Source organism: Xiphophorus maculatus, chromosome 14, assembly GCF_002775205.1.
Source record: "Xiphophorus maculatus strain JP 163 A chromosome 14, X_maculatus-5.0-male, whole genome shotgun sequence".
Lineage (NCBI taxonomy): Eukaryota > Metazoa > Chordata > Actinopteri > Cyprinodontiformes > Poeciliidae > Xiphophorus > Xiphophorus maculatus.
The window spans coordinates 16,024,911-16,042,798 of NC_036456.1; the positions used below are offsets into that span (position 1 = coordinate 16,024,911).

At 38.1% G+C, this 17,888-nt stretch overlaps 1 protein-coding gene across 1 annotated transcript in view; it reads right to left on the minus strand.

Annotated features, from left to right (window-relative positions):
* Positions 1–14,774, minus strand: part of adgra3 (adhesion G protein-coupled receptor A3) — a 29,126-nt gene extending 14,352 nt beyond the window's left edge. The window contains exons 1-3 of the mRNA XM_014470488.2: positions 13,835–14,774; positions 6,904–6,975; positions 283–354 (exon numbers count right to left, since the gene is read on the minus strand). Coding sequence (XP_014325974.1) covers positions 283–354; positions 6,904–6,975; positions 13,835–14,040 — 350 coding nt within the window. The 5' untranslated portion in view covers positions 14,041–14,774. The remainder of the gene's footprint in view (positions 1–282; positions 355–6,903; positions 6,976–13,834) is intronic.
* Between the last annotated feature and the right edge of the window lie 3,114 nt (positions 14,775–17,888).

Consider the following 17,888-nt stretch of genomic DNA (forward strand, 5'->3'; position numbering starts at 1 on the left):
GCATCCTGCGATTTTAATTATTAACATACCCAGACCATCACTGGTCTGTGTGCCATACACACTATGTGCCAATCAGGCCTCCTTCTTGGTGCTTAACTCTTTGTATCTATGAAGTCTGATTTTAGGGAAAATAAAAAATATACAAAATATTTTCTTTAAGATAGGATAACATTCTCAAAAGCTTTAAAGCTTTAAAGTCTGATCAGCTCAAATGAGGAGTACACAGTACAAAACATTTGACTAACTAGTCAACAAAGTAACAGCAGATGCTCCGATACTCACAGTTTCTTTAGAGTTTTCAATCCCAGGAAAGCTCCCGGCTCAATATGACTGATCAAGTTGTTCCGCAGGTCCCTGTAGAGAGAAAGAAAAAAATGTCGTCCCCCCCCATTAGGTTGGAAGGAGTAGAAACAGCAATGACATACAGTACAGACCAAAAGTTTGGACACACCTTTTAATTCAATGAGTTTCCTTTATTTTCATGGCTATTGACATTGTAGTTTCACACTGAAGGCATCAAAACTATGAATAACACATGTGGAAATATGGACTAAACAAAAAAGTGTAAAACAACTGAAAATACCCCTTATATTCTAGTTTCTTCAAAGTAGCAACCTTTTGCTGTGATCACTGCTTTGCTCACACTCTGCATTTTCTTGATGAGCTTCAAGAGGTAGTCACCTGAAATGGTTTTCACTTCATAGGTGTTGCCCTGTCAGGTTAACAAGTGGGATTTCTTGCCTTATAAATAGTCATGAAAATAAAGAAAACCCATTGAATTAGAAGGTTTGTCCAAACTTTTGGTCTGTACTGTAGTTAGTTAATCATTTAAGTAAATCGCTTCAACAAGATCATAAATGAACTCCTTACAACTGCTCAAATACTGATTCTGATATTCTGAGAGACCCAGCTACAGACTACAGCTGCTCCCAGTGGTAAAAAAAAAAAAAAGAAAGGAAAAGAAAGCACCTTGTTGCCACAGTTATTTTATAGAAATCGTGTCAGGCAAAACAAAAAAAGCACTTTAATCTGATTCTGAACAAATCACTGTCATTTATTTCTACCATTTACTGACTAAACTGCAAATTTAATAACAGCTGTGTTGAGGCAAGGAGTCCCAGCTGAACAGGTCACCACACACACACACACAAGCACAGCTGCAGTGACCAATAAGGATTGGGTTTCCCTGCTTCTTAATTGTTAATCTCTTAATTTGACAGCAAAATCCCACAGTTATTATTTGATTAAATAGGATCACAACGCATCAACAAACTATACAATACTTTGTACTTTGCATTTCATTTCACTTTTCAAACAATTTTGTATGTATTCCATCTAAAGAAAATTATCTGGCCCTATAATGAAATCTTTGTACAGCAGGATGGGTGAAAATAGATGTAATGACCATTTTGTTGTTGCACTTTTTTCCTTTGACCGATTGAAGCTAAAAACCAAAAAGAAAAAAGTTATTACACAACAGTAATATCAATAATTCTTGACAAAAAAAACTCTATAATACTAGGATCTAATTAAGTTCCAGAGCTTTCTTTTGACACTTTCAAAACGTGTCAACCACAGTTTCATGGTTTTTACAGACATTAGCAGACAGTTAGGAGGTCAGGTCATAAAATGCGAAGGGAAATGAGTTCAGACCAATCTTGGAAAATTCCTACTTAAAGGGTGCAGAAACAGATGCCTATAATTAAAGGAGAGCAGGAAAAAAAAAAGTTTTGCACTTTAATCCAGCAGCAACCAGACCTCCCTCCAAACTCAAACGCTTATCATCACTGTTGTCATGACCCGACCCTCAAAGTCGTACTTTGGCTCTCTCTCTCTCTCTTTTTTTCTCTCTCACACACACACGCCCACACACACACACACACCTGCTTCTCCCGGGGTTCAAAGGACTGAGGTCACAGAATTCCCGCGGCGCTCACCTGCGCCAGGACTGCCTCGTCACTCATTAAAGCGGAGGTAGAAGAGGCTCTCTACTCGCCACCTGAACCCACACAATACACCGCTGGGTGACTCTGCCCGTTTGATGTCGATGGGCTGTCAACTACATGTGGGTTCCAGACCACAAACGAGCGGTAGACAAAAACATCTATTGCTCGAGAAAACTTTTGATGTGAGCAAGCAGAGATGGTCTTCCCACAAAGAGGTGCTGAGTGAGAAATGAGACGAGGGGATGAAGAAATTGCTAATATTTTTTAGAAGATCCTCGTAGCCAAGTCAGAACCAGTTTTAGATTAGAGCCATTGTAAAAGGACATTTTGAAAGAAGTTGCTGTTCTGTTTAGACTTTGCATTTGTTGCAATTTTAAGGAATCTGAAATACACATAAAATTAAACCAGATACAACAAACCAAAAAAATGCAAATGAACTCAGATTTTTTTTTTAAATTTTAAAATGAGGTTAAGAAAAACTATGTTGAACCACTCCTAACTGCACTCTTGGTTTTTCAAAGACTGAAGACTGCACATGACCTGGCACCTTTTAAGCCTATTTGCACATAGAAAATGCAGCTTTTCTGGACATTCTCGCTTTGAAACAGCTGGCAGAGCATTAAAGCTGTGTTTCAAAAGTGTTTTTGAACCATCTCCATACATAATAGTATTTCAGCAACTGCTATAGGTTTTTAACTGTGTTCCTCTCATTAAAATAATGTTTTACTGACAAAGAGATGACCTGAAGCTCATTTCTTTAAATCAGTGTCTGGGCACGGTAACGATCTACAGCATGTGTGTTGATGCACAAAATTCAGTTGTTTCACATCAGGTCGCTTTTATGTAATTGTTCACTTCATTCCAATTAGAAAAGAAGGACAAGAGTCTAAGACTCTCAGAGTTATATATCCAAGTAGACAGAGCCAGTTTAAGCCTCCAACTAAAAAGGAAAACTGTAAATGTATCAATAAGTCAAATTTCTAACCTCTGGAAAGTAGATTTCTAGAGTCATGAGGGTCACATACGGTAATGTTACCCTATGTTTAATTTTAAATAAAAAATTTTATTTACTGTGACAATGCACCAATATGAAAAATTTTGGGCTGATTTGATATCAGATATTAATACTGCCGTTAATTGTCAATAGCCAATATTTTGTGTGATAACACTGCATAATATCAGGAAAACATCTGATGTGTGATAATGTTGGTAAATGTTGCTATGGGTTGTGATAAACAGATAGCTAAATTATATTATTTATAAATTGTTATTTTATTTATTGATTAAGACTCTTAAGTACACCCAGACAAAAAGCTGTTTTTTCCCCATCCTATATATACAAATTAAAATGTTGGGCCAAAAATTGGCAGCAACATTGGATCATATTTCTTTTATGTTTTGTGAAAAGTCATAAAAAGATTATTCCACAGCGCATGCTAATATCGTGACAATGATACAGTATGAGATGTGATATTTTCTCTCTCATCTGGGCATCCATCACTCTATGACCTTTGACTTTTCGGACAACGTCTTTTGTGTCCGATGGGAACGGCTGTTCCCTTGGGCCTCTGTCCAACAGCTAAATATAACATTAGCCTGTAAATACAAGCTTGTAACACTTGGAATATTATAGCTAATAATTATTGCGCTCCACACAATTATTTTTGAAACTGATGTTGTGACTATAAATATGTCATATATTGCGCAGTCTGAATGCAGAATACCATTCGGGATATTTAGCAGCTCTACTCTATGATTTACTATCTGAGCCTGTTGTGTTTTTTAAAGCTGAACAGTATCACAATATTCCCACAGATTAAACACTTTTTCTGTCAAAGTAAAATATATACGGAAAACTCCATCAATGTATTATTTACAGCAACACAAATTGCCTTTTCTTTCAGGGTCCTTCTCATCCATCTAATAATCTGTCCTCAATAGCATTGCTTCCAGAGAGTCCGGGGGCAACAGAGGGGATTCTGAGTGGTTTATAAAAACAAGCAGTGACATCTTTGGCCCCCAGCAGAAACAGGGGCCTCTAGAGTTACTTTTCAATTTCATGTAGAGAGCGGTGCAGACAGAAATCAATTCTCCACTCCTCTCTGTCTCAGTCTGCATTTAGTCACTCTAAATGAGGGAGCACTTTGTTGTAGACATGAAAAAAAGGAAAAAAAAACAGAGGGTGAAAGTGAAGAGACCCACCACTCTCAGACAAAGTGATGGAGTTTTAGATTTTAGGCAGGAGTGCCGTTTTGGAGCATGCTCAGTGTGAATGTGTGTGTGGGAATCTCACGGCTGTCACCTCTGCCCTCGGCTTGGCCTCATTATAATCACAAAAGCAAGCAAACCATCGAGCAGGCTCAGTTCTCTGTCTGCAGATGGACTGCAGTAGGTTGGCTGGGAGGGGGTTGCAATGAGACAAAGACGGGCAGAATAGCTGGCTATTCACAAACATCACATACGAGAGCCTACAAGGCTTTCCTTAAGAAAGATCAAAGATTTTTATTTCACACATTCGGAGCAGATCTTCCGTTTTATCCTCAAGGTCTGAGCTTTGAAAACTAACCACTCGCCCCCAGGAGAGCCGTTCGGCTACACAGGAAATAATCAAGGCCGCTCTGTAAATATGCGATTCAGGAGGAACAAATAATGAGCAAGGATTTGGAAGAATACGACTTATGTAATTTATAGTGCTCATAGTGAAAGTCTCTCTAAAACAGGGAGAACAGCAGTCAGTTTTTGCTCATTTTCTTGGCAGCCTGAGCTTAAAGCGAGGAGGATTGTGCACTTAAAATTCCATATCAATGCGCTCATGTGTTATTGTAGCCTTGGGTAAAAGTGGGGCCATTAATGGTCTGGTTATTTTATCTGCATGAAGCCATTCCCGAGTGATAAATCACTGGTGGCCCATATGCTCAGGCCCAGAGCCACGTTCTGAATCTCTGTGTAGGAAGGAAGTACGGATTGTAACATTCCAGGCCGCAGCAGCAGAGTCGGATGACACGGATGATGTTTCTCAATCAGTAAAGGGAGCCAAGAGAAAAACCGACAGATATGTCAGAAACCACCCTGCGTTGGTTTAGGTCTTATATGAGTCTCTTGGGGAAGCCAAGAAAGCAAATGGAGCATTGCAGCGACAAATTTTATGAATACCAACCGCAATGCACTGCATAGTTGTGAAGTGGAAAGAAAATGATGCATGGTTTTCAAAAATATTTATCAGAACAATTTTCAGTCTTTCAGAGTCTCCTGTAAACTTGATCCCAATATTTTTCGCAAAATAGTCCTAGCTCCATCGACCTGAGCTGTGGATCTCTGCTGCTCCCCCAGAGTTAACTGTGGCCCTGTTGGCTGCTTCAACCACTCCCTCCAGGAAGTTCAATGTTGCGATCGCAATTGTGAATGCAAATTCATCAATCATTCACAAATTTTGCACAAATTGCTATTTTCACCTGTCATCACAACTTTCCCGCAAATCTGACCAATCACCTTCATGTTGGTGAAGGTTCTTAAATAAGAAGCACTCTTCTTATTTAACTTCCCATTTCATCAAGTCTCTCGAAAGCAGAACCTGCGAGATGAAAGCAATGTTTGACACTAAACGGTAACATTTAGTGTTAAACTTCATGTAAGTGTTACTAACAAAGTCATTTGCAAACAATGGTTTTTGTTTGCGAAAACCATTTTAAGTTGTTCTGTAAAATTTGTGCATAAAGTTCATGCTACCTTGAATGGCCAATGTAGAAATTATTCTTTTGCACTTTGACTAATCCTCAGGGCACCCACTTCCCATTATCAAATAATGGAATCCCAGGAATATCCAAGCAGCTGTTTGTCAAGAGCTTGTCACCAGGCAGACAACACTTCCTATAATTAGCCCCTTTCTACTACGACCTCCAGTCTTCCAGAATAGACAGACAGCCCTGACTTACTGAACCTCAGAGCTGCTGGGTGCTTCATATTTTTTGGGTCTTTCATATTCCATTGGCAGGATCCCAGCTTGTGTTTTGTGAATCCCTCCATTCTGCATGACAAAGCTTTTCTTGTGGAGGGATGGGTTACTTCTGCTGATGCGCTTTTGGATGAAATTTAAGGCTTTGACAATAAAAATGTGTTATCTGTTGGGTAAGGTTTAAAAATGCTTTCCACAAAAAGTCTTAAGTTTTCTGGAATAATCTTATATACAAAACAAATATGTTAAAAAATACATTTTAGGAACAGAAAAGACAGGTTTCACATCAACATTTCTAAACAAAATTAAATTACTTCTTATCACCTCACATACAGGTCAAGTACATGTTGTTGTACTGTACCAGTCTTTATTATTTTCCACTTTACTTTTACATCTTCTCTTTCACTTTAAAATCTAACCTTTTGGCTATGTTCAAGTGCCCTACATGATTAAGAACCAACTAAGTTTAAAAAGCGGCTGCCATGTAAGCAGCCTCCACTGATTGCATTAGGCTGAATACGATTGCTTCATGAATAAGCAAAGATTAAGATTAGACATAAAAATTCTCATTTTAGGATGGAGTGTGTAGACATGTTCTCACTGGAGCCGTTACGCTGTCTGACGGCTCAAATATAAAACTCTTGTAAACACAACATCTAGTTTAATTTGCTAGTAAATATTACAAACAAGACACCATGCTGCTATTTTAGTAGCAGACTCCCTAACTATTTTCAGTATGTGCCTGCAGGCAAGTTCTACAAAAACGATGGGTTTAAATTTGCAAAAAACTTTCCGTCAAATCTTTTACATGGTTTAAAGTTCCTTAATGAGATGCTAGCGAAGATGCAGAAGTGGCTGCATTGAGCACATATTGAAACACACTGAAAGTAAACCAACTGTGATCTTCAGTTGGAGTCCATTACTACAACTATTCTGCTTTGCAGAGACATTCAAAAAGCAGATTATAATTCAAGTGAATTAATTTTACTCGGCAGCCGTACTTACAACTTTTCCAACGTAGACAATCCAGAGAAGGCTCCATTTCTCAGTTCCTGAATCTTGTTGTTGTTTAGAATTCTGCGGAGACAACAAAGATGGAAATTACTAAGCAAGAAAGGCAATTAAAACACAGCTGACTTTGGAAAAAAGGATGCAACTCTCAGATGTGCCTTCCTGGTATATTGTGCTGCAAGAATTTCAGTCAAAATAATCACACATAATGTTCAACTAATTAGCTGCAGGAAAACAAATGTTTCCTCTGAGCCAACCCGACACAGACAGTGAATGTGTGTATGAAAGTGGATTCAAAAGGGATGCAGTGTCTTTTATCAAATGGTGGAAGGATGGCTGCCTTTATCATGCTCATTTGAACACATTACATCATGTGGAACATCGACTGTTCCATGTGATATGTAACCACTAGGATGTAACAATGAAATCTCACATTGCTAAGGCATCACAATATTTCTTGAGCTCTGGCTAGTTGCAGTCAACATGGCTTCACCTCACTGTAGCTGTAAAACATTTCTCTACTATTCTTAAGTCATTTTGGGCTTCCAGTAGGAATGACAGATAGTGACGGTGACAAACTGAACAAATCTTTTACTGTTGCGTTACTTGTTCATTACACCCCAAGTAAGGGACTAAATACCTCTTAATTTTATTTCATTTCCAACTAAGAGGAAATCTTTTTTAAAAATCTACACGTTTTTTTGGATGATTAACTGGATTCTACAAAATAATTTGCTTCAGCAATGCTGACGTACAACAAACCAAACTTTGTGTTCTGTTCAGTCTCTTTTGAAACTTCACCCTGAAGGGTGTTAAAAACCAATAGGCCAGAAATCCACAGCAGGGATTTGTGGTCAGAGTTTGTTTCTGGCCTGCAGGGAGGGAACATGCTGGTTAGTGACATGCATGTCAGCTGCACCCGCAACCTGAGGCAATCCTGGAACTATTACAGGGTGTTGAAGGGGTTTCATTACCGGGGTTGGACAGAGGAGACTTGATTAAGGTTTTCTATTTTTCTCCGTGGGAACAAACATAGAATTTGACTGTTAAATCCACCAACATTTGACAGTAGTATGTATTGATTCTCTTGACATCTACAAAACTCAAATGCGAATAAATTGATGGAAGCCGTTTAATATTACCAAACGTCTTTCTTTAATCTTCAAAGAAAGAAGTAAAAAAAAAATAAATAAAGGGAAAAAAAAGTCTAGGAACTAGATTATGTTATTCTAATCAAAGATCAAGTGGACATGTAATGTCTGGTGATTCCGAAGTTTCTTTACGTTTAATAACGGGAGATTTCCAAAAAGTCATGCGGCCTTGTGTTGGCTTCTGTCCATCTCCACCCGTTAAGTCTTTGCACGCCGCCTTATCCAACACTGTTCCTCATGACAGGGTAGTGACAACAGAATGCTGGGCTCTGCTTTGACTGCAGAAAGAAGAAAGTCTTTATGGCAAGTCTCGTGTCTGATTTTTATCAATAAAGCAAAGTGAAAAATAAAAAATAAAAAAAATACCACCCATTTGACTCAGAATCTGTGGAAAGGAAGTCTGCACTCTATTCATCTACTTCTCTACGGACCTGTCTCTGCACGCCAGCCTGACGTCTCCAGACTCTGTTCATAGTGAAGGGAAGTTTTTTCCAGGTCAGCCCTCTAACAGCAGAGAAGAGTCTACAGGCATTTATATTAAGTAAAACATGCTTGTTCTTATGCCAAGAAAAATCTGCTAAATGATCCTGTCGACACTCACATCCTGTGTTTACTTCTACAGATTTTGTCAATCTTAATGATGTTTATCAAAGATATTATCTTTAAATGTGCAATTTCCCCTACAGATTAATATGGCCTGGATTTTATCTTAGCTTAAAGCCTAAGATAAGTGCAAATAAAAGTCCCAATTGGTTTTACATAACATAATTTATGGTTTTGGTGACATCTATAAGTAGAAAGCAATTAAAAATTCATGCAACATTTTCTTCATTCTTTTGATGTATAAATGTCCACAAGTATGAGTGTCTGTTGCATCTTCAGATTCAGCAATTTTCAAAATACTTCCAGCTGCATTTCAGCTTAAGGTTTAGAGTTAATACATCCAGTATATATAAATATTTAGAAATTGTTCTTGATCCCTTGCAATATCTTTACTCCTTTAATGCGACATTAAATGTCAAGTCAATATCCAACTATTCACATAATCCAAACTGTTGGATTATGTGACTTTTGACCTGTTCAGATCCAAACAGCTGAAAATGGCTGGGCACATTCAAATAAAGACACATTTGATTGGGAATATATCTGCAAAAACAAGCTATAAATGAGAAGCAAATACAATTGCCTATCGTATTTAGCATCTGTGTAAAAAAAAAATAAAATTATATAATACACTAACATTAAAAAGAGATGATCAGATATGATCGAGAACCTAGGATCTGAAATTTGAGCCAGACCAACATTAAGTGACTAGTGACTAAAAGAGCAACTTTTGAACACAAGCTACAAAGTGGGATGAAACAAATATATTTATTAAAACTTCCCATCTCTAGTTTATCACAACTAAAACTGTGACGAACAAGAATAAACTAGAACTCTAGGGCACTATATTAAAAGGACTATTGATTTACCTCAGTTAGGGCCTGGTAAAAAAAAATAAAAAATTCTGTTAAATTACAAAACTGTATCATCTTCTTTTAAATATATAAAAATAACCTAAAAGTTAGATTCGCATTTCGGTTTTGAGGGGGGAAAAAAAAAACTGATGCAAAATATACAATTGTAAGCCAACTAAAGTCTGGACACTGGATGGATCTGCTTTCAAAGAGAATGGCGGAGAGAATGACGACCCTGCAAAATAAAAGCTCAGTTGGTCTGAAAACTGAATGGATATGCAGCTGTCAGGGCCTCGTCTTCAGAACTTTTTGGCTTTCCATTGCAAACCCTGCAAAACCACTTAAGAACACCACAAGGGGACATTCCATTAGTGTGCACCAAAAGCATGGCAGAAACGCTCCTACAAAACAAATACGAGACTGAAAGCGCCTGTGTTCCCTTTGCACAAATACTTCAAAGACATTTGGAACAACGAAGCAAATCAAAGAGATCACGGACATGAAGAACGGTCCGACTCTACACAGATCTGAGTACTATCCCCAGTTTGGACAGTGAAACCAGTTAGTTTATAGCACCCTGATGAGCCATTGCGCTAAGCACACATTTCCCAGGGATGTTTCTCACATAAATCCTGCACTGCTCTGCAGGAGATAAAACCAGGAGCACTTATTCACAAAAATCCAACCCGGTTGCTCTAGGGGAAGAGATCTTGAATACACAAAACCAGTCCTGAAAAGAAATATAAGCTGGATCAGTCAGTTCCTGTGTGAGAGGTTATGGAGGGTGAAATAAGAACTCCTGCGCACACACCTGCCCACTCAAACTTTTCGACTCTCAAGAGCTAAAGGCCAAATTGGAGCACTCGTAACTTAGCAGAGGGCCTCCTCTGGCATGGGTGGACAGACCAGCTGTAAACACATTTGTGTCATTTCCTCTCGGATTACTAAGGCGGTCGAGTTCAGGGAATGCATTACTCAGGTTTTTCTCTATGTTTTGTCTCTGATTCCAAAGCTGAACTGCAGTCAACAACTTTACACACCACATGTCAGGGTAGAGCCACTCCATCAGTCCTTTACGTTGAGCACCTTTGCAACTGCACAGGTACAAACTCGCACGGATAGATTTGCAGGTTTTGTGGCACAACTCAAGAAGAAGTCTGCTCGTTGTTTGTTAAAAGTGGAACGCCTGATAAGTGAAAACAGGAAATCGTCTGTGAGATGTGTGCCCACGGCTAATGAACGGGTCTCTGTTTACACCAAGAATGTAAGCTCTGAGGCAGGATTCATGCTTCCCAGTCGCCTCAACTGAGAAGGTTTTGAGACATAAATTTTTACCTTCTTTACGGTCAGGCCTCTCTACGGAGAGTCAAAGCAGAGATTTCTGTGACTGAGCTCATTGACGGCAAAGATAAAATCTGTCGTTCAAAAGGTGATGCCAAATGCACAGCAGCTTAGCAGAAAAAAACAAGAACTGTTGGTTTCCTATCCATTTATGCACAGTTAATCCCAAAGCAATTCTAAATATCTATTTGGAATTGCTTTGGTCGCCCCAATTCATCACATAGGTAGTAAAATTGGTCTCAAATCCATAGAACGCTGCATCAATAACCTCATTTTATAATCGGCAAAATAATCTCCCACTTAAATTTATTCATGTTTTCTTAAATGACTAATCAAAAATTAGCAAGAGTATGAAATTAAGACTTAATTGAGCATTTATCAACAAATGATTTTTTTTCTTGGTCAATGATCAAATCACTGTGTTTCCCAGATCTGTGGAAACAATAATTAAAATGAAGCGTCTTTTTGAACAACAAAATCTCCCAATTTCCAACATGATAGTCAATGGTTTGCAAAATACATCACCTAGAGCTCCACAAGATATTGTGCCATAATCGACATCAATACCACGTCTGCAACTTTTGAAACTGGAATATGCTTCAGGCATAAAAAGTTAAAAATTAATGTATATTTTTAATGGTTATGATACTAAAGTTCACAAAAAGTGGTGGGGATATTGTATTGATGGAGGAAAAAAGTTAAGGATACTAGAGTTTTTTTTAGATCAGATAATATTTTGGTAAATTGACCAAGTTACAAGAAAAGAAAGCAAAATGAGACGGTATTTTACAAAACAATAGTTTACAAAAAAAAAGGCACATGCTGAAGTCAAGGCTTAATTTTAAATTATGTCTACCCAATACTCAACAATAATTTTCTAGTGTCTAGAAAATAAAAAAAACTACATAGTGAGTTTATATCCACAGACAAAGTGAAAAAAGCTTCATAGTGTGAGACAGAAAAGCAACGACGGACCATTTTCAAGGTTTCCACGACAGCCTTGACTTTTATGCAAAGTTCAAACACACAGCGGTACCCAGGCCACGGTCAAGCATGGTAAACCAGGAACTCTACACGTCAATCTGTTTCCATAGTAACTAGATGATTAAATTTACTTAGGTAAACACGAGTAAAAAGAACAAGATATTTGAGCTGCACTGAAGTTCAGGAGCTTGACGCGAGTTGAAATTTTGAATTAAAGAAAACCATTTCTGGTGGAATGAAGCACCAACAACAGCAAATCTAGGCTCCCAATACACAAAACTGTGTCCTACAATAAAGTCAGATTGTTTCCCAGAAATAAAAGTTTACAAAATGTACTCAATGCAAACACAAGCAGCACTTTGAGGTGACTTGTTAATGAATGTTTAACACTGTTAAACACCAAAGAAAACCCTCGTGGCAGCGGCAGAGGAAGGTAGTCACACTGAAAAAGTATAAAGCCTGTTTTATAGACAGGCCAGGTGTTCAGCTCCACCCAGGTTCACACCAGAGTGAGCCTATTCCAGCTTATGTTCGGTTCCAGAGGAAGGAAAAAGTGGCTTCAGGCACCAGTCTAATTGGCAAGTGTCAGTGTTCCTGCAAAAACATTAATTCACTGCTTCTGTGCAGAATTAAAAATCTACAATGTGTGTACACTGGTTACACACAACAAAGATCACTTAGCAGCAATTAGAAAAAGTCATCTAAGAAATCCTGACTGGTTCTATCAACTTATTTGGAATCCATGAAATACAACACAAAACCATAAAATGAGTTCAAATACCAATATATATGAAGTGTGTACAGTGTGTATTTTAAGCCCACAGCCAATAAAACATCATGGAAAATGAAAGTAAAAACAAGACTTAGTACTGCTCTAAAGGAGTATAAGCATGCTGCTTACTCAGGTGTGTGCTGTCAAGAGCTAAATCTGAAAAATAATCCTATCATAGACTGAGTCACATCCTGATGTAAAATCCCCACAAGGCTTAATTCATGACTTGTAAGCTCTTGTAAATGCCTCATAGACGGGGTGTCACATGAATTCAGTAGCATGACTGGAGAGACAGTAAAAAAAGTTTTTGCACTACCTGAATTTCTTCATATCTTCTGTTTTCAATCCATTTATTGAGACAGACACAAAATAGTGCATATTTGTGTAGCGGACATAAAACAATACATGTTTGTCAGTGTTTTATACTAAGAAAGCTCCTCTGCATCAATAGTTTGAAGAACCAATTACTGCAATTATAGCTGAAAGTCTTTTTGATGAATGTCTCTAGCAGGTTTGCACATCTAGAGGCTGAAATGTTTGCCAACCATTTGTGTAAGAGAGATGGAGTTCGGTCAAATTGGATTGAATGGCATTTCAACTCTGAACCACGCATTCTCAATTGAATTTTGATCTGACCTTTGACTTGGCCATTCGAAGACTGATATGTACCAATCTAAACTTATCACGCCCCGCTTGAATGTTTGGTGCTGTTGTCCCTTTGGAAGGTGAATCTATCAACTGTTTTAAATGTACTTTTAGGCTTTTAAAAAGTTTAATACATTTTTCCCCATTAACTAACTTTCCCTTGGCATTCTTCATAAGAGCCAAACTTGTGACATGCAGAGCCAATAGTTGTTCTGGGACTCTTCCCAGAATAATGTTCTTTTACAACTTTAGCACTTTACCATCTACGGTGTTCCCTCTTTTTTCATGATGTTTTTTACTCACTAAAGGTTCTCTAATAAACCCTACGACCATGACAGAGCAGCTGCATTCACACTGGAATTAAATTGCACACAGGTGGACCGTATTTACTAATTAGTTTGCTCATGGAGAAGGCTGGATGCACTCGTTACATTTGAAAGTGTTAACAGTGAAAGAGGCTGACAAAGCCACACTTTTACCATTTCAATTGTGAAAAGTGTATCGATAACATGTTTTACAGATCAACAACGACTGTAACAGAAGTGTGTGGGTGTTTTACAGTGACTGAAACTCACAGTATGACTGTTCTGTTGGGGAAGGAGTCCGCAGGCAACACCTGATGGAGCTCCATGTTGCTGCAGACCACCTTCCTGTCGGATGCCGGGCTTTTCCCTCCGCTCTTCGGCCCTTCGTCGGAGGTTTTGCAGGCGAACGGCACCGCGGAGCCACGGAGGCCACTCAGCAGCAAAACCACTACCAACTGCAGCCAGTCCAGCCTCATTTCTTTTTTCTTTAACCCCCACACACGACTAGTGGAAACCCGGCTGGTGCATTTGGTAACGAGGAGGAATGCTCTGGTACTAAACAGGGCGGAGGAGCAGCTCGGACGGGGCTAACGATACAGAAACCTCAGCCTGTGTGTTGTTTGGCTCCAACGAGCCTTCCTGCTCCATTTCCCGCAAGGTTTTCCCTCTTCGCTTGACGCTGCTCCAATCCGACAGAGGTGTGCTTCTTTGTTTGAAGGGAGGGGGGGAAGACTCATTTATAATTCCCATCCCATCCTGGTGTGGCGGTCATTTTATTTTGACTGTAAAAAGCCAGGCAACCTGGTAAAAGGAACATTCTCGCACGTTAGAGCTCCTCTTTGTTACCCATACAGCCTGTGTTCAGGTCAGAGTGGTGTATTTTCCCGGGGAAGCAGCTGAACACACATTCCAGGTTATCCACTCAGGAAATGTCTTCGTGGTTTGAAAAGAAAAAAAAAACTCGCATCAACTTCCAAGCGGTTTGGTTTCTAATCAGCGTTTACTTTGAACAACAGGAAAATAATCCGACAGCAGACTTGGACAAGTTCTTTAGCTCCGGGATAGTTTAAAGGAAAAAACAAAACGCTAAAAAAAAACTGCTTTTAAAACAAAGTCAAGTCGATATAATTGTTTGAAATGAGTCGCCCACACAAAGTTCGGTTCTTATCTCTTCTTCGTCCTGTCTCGGTGTTCCACTGTGATCAATCGCAGTCAGATTCCAAACTATATCCGGTCGGCCTTTCAGAGTAAAAGCAGGAGTGGAACTAGATTGTGCTTTACAAATAAGCTTCCGGTGCAAAGATTCGTAACAAATTTTGATTTCAATTCAATTAAAAAAAAAAAAAAGAAGTTTCTCGTTAAATTTGTACGGAAGAGGATTAGGGCCGCCGGGGAAAAAAGTCAGATTTCTGACTTTAAACTCAGAATTCTTTTTTTTTTTTTTCCGGTGGCCCTAATCCTCTTACGTAAATTTGTAATACAAGACTGATGAAAAATTACACCATCCAGAATAGCCGCAAAAAATCTGGCTGTTAAATGGTTTGCACTTTTATAGCGCTTTACCAGGTTTCCAAAGCCCTTGACACTACATTCAGTCATTCACACGCTGATGTTTGTAGGCTACTGGGTCGTAACCACAGTTGCCCTGACAAAGATCAGTCTGCCATTCACTGGGGCCACCGGGCCCTTTAACAGTGCAGGGACCAAACTGGCAACCTACCGATTGTAGGATGAACTCCGACCACAGGTGCCAGTATGCCAAGCTCTTAACAAAGAGAAGAGAATTCCGAGGCAAAGGGGAAAGTAAATGTAAATATCAGTACATTTGAGACAATGGCAGGATACTGAAGAAAAATATGTAATTTTTTGTGTTTGAAGAAAGTTTTTAGAAAGTAATTTTCCATTTAGCAAATAAATAAATAAATAGAATAAATTAATCAAATAATTTTATTAATCCTAACCAGCCTAAAAGAGGAAAGCTTTAGCTTAAGCTTGTGTCAGACATAGAAAAGGTTACGTTTGTTGTTTTAAAGCACATACCTGCTTTCTGCTGTAACGCTGATATAACTTATCTTCATTTTTTTTATAATTTTGCTGACATTATTTGTAATATTTCTCAAGTAAAAACTAGAATTATGTTTAAGTTCAGTTTGGATATACAGTATATATATAATTATTAATTTTTATTGAACCAAAAAACAATAACTGAATATGATACAGATGTGTTTGCTTGTTATAATACAATCCTTTGTAAAATTTCACTAAGAAACCTACTTGTTAAACAACTGACAATTTGTTAAAGCTAACTAGTTAAAGCTAGCAAACTGGTTGTTAATTTAAAAAGATTACCTCTGAAAGAAAATTTGCTGGATTTGGAAATGATGTAGGGAGATAAAAATAAATTAAATAAATTAAATTTGAATGTATCTTAAGTAAAGTATTTGCTATTTGTTGCTTTTAAATATTGCAGTGCTGTGTGTTTTTTTTAGATCAGTTCTGCTTAAGATCTGGATTCTAGTGACCTTGGAGTAAGTTCCTCATAGTAAGGATTGTAAAATCTAAACCAGCTCTCCAGAAAATGTGGTTAAGCCCAGTTAAATTATGATTTAATTAAACATGGACTGTTACATTTTGTATATTGAGGCAGATTGTAAAAGACAATGTCTTTTAATAAATGAAACCATGCTTTAAAAAAAGAAAAAAAGCCAGGAGTAGCTGTCCACATCTAAACTCCTCTTTAACCAGTTCATAAAACTCTGTAGACGACTCTCTCCGTGTTTGAGGCCAACTTTCTGGGCTTTCACTCTACTAGAAGGAATTTTCATGCTTTTCTTTTTGGTGCCTCGACTTGAACAACTGATTCTTTATCTACCCCTGCTCCTCCCTTTTGTCTGAGTGCAAAAACAGGTTCTGTCTAGCCTGCTGTCGCCATGACAGATGAAGTCACATGGGGTCTTAAAATCCCAAACTCTGAATGCAAAGAATAGGGGAGGAGAAACATTAACTGATACAGTTTTGATAGTTCAGGCTTTTCTTTTTGCACTGTGTATTTTCTTTTGTTATGCTCATGCTTAGTTGATTGTTAAATCCACAGAAATGTAAACAAGTGGACAATACTGAACCGATACTTTCAACTTTGCAGGATGTGTGAGGCTGAAGAATCGGCTTTGATCACACAATGTGACAGTATAAACTGTACCTTATTGAAGTATTCATATGCCTCTAGCCTATTAAAATGTTCTCAGTTAACAACCACAAAATTCTGTGTACTGTATTGGGCTTTTATGTAGTAAACAGCACAGAGTAGTGCATATGGTGGAAGGGAAATGACACCTGGTTGTTTTCAGATTTATTAGGAAATGGAAATCCAAGAATTGCATGGTATATTTTTGTTCTTTCAATTTGTAAAACCATCATTTGCTGCAACTACAAGTTACTTGAAGGTGTGCCTCTACCAGCTTTGCACACTTGTCAGGTTTAATGGACACTATCAATTGCCACACAATCTTAAAGGTGTGTGGACTTTGACTGAGTCATTCTGAAGCACAAACACAGGCTTGTTGTTTAAGACTGTTGACATGCTGAAAGGTGAACCTCTGTCCCAGTCTCAATGCAACCATGTATAGCATCTCTGCCTCTGCCATAGAAACTCACCCCCACAGCATGATGCTGCCACCACCATGTTTCATGTTGGCAAGGGGATGTCCAGGGTAAAGAAGTTTTAATACATGGCTCAAGTCAAATTGCTAACAGAAATTGGTTTGTGGTCCCTTACTCTCTCTCTCTCTCTCTCTCAAGCATCTGGCTTTGATGTACCTCACTCTGTTAAAACTGTTTTTCTCTTATTGCCAGCTCAGTTGGAGGTTGAACCGAATATTAAACAAAATTAAACAATTGTTGCAATTGATTCACTCTGTAGATTGATTTTTTAAATTTGAACACTGTTGGACTTTACTGATTTATTTAATATAATCTTAAATGCTTAAACTGAGTTTGTAGCCTTCCAAAATGTTCTGACGTGACTTTAGTTGTAGACAATGCAAATAAACTGAATATAATTAAGATGAAATGGTCTTTGAGATCTTCTATTCTTTTATATATTCAGAAAAAAAAAATTACGTACAAATATTAGGCGCACTATTTTAGATTGACTGATTGCAGTATTGCTGCTGCAAAAAAAGAGTAAAAGTAAATTAATATGAAACCTGGCGTGTCCCCTTGTGGGCAGAGGTTGCAATTGCAAGTACCGGTGACCTCTACTGTTTTTTATTTATTAGTATTTAATGACAGTTAATTTAATGGCATTGTATTAAATTGATAATTG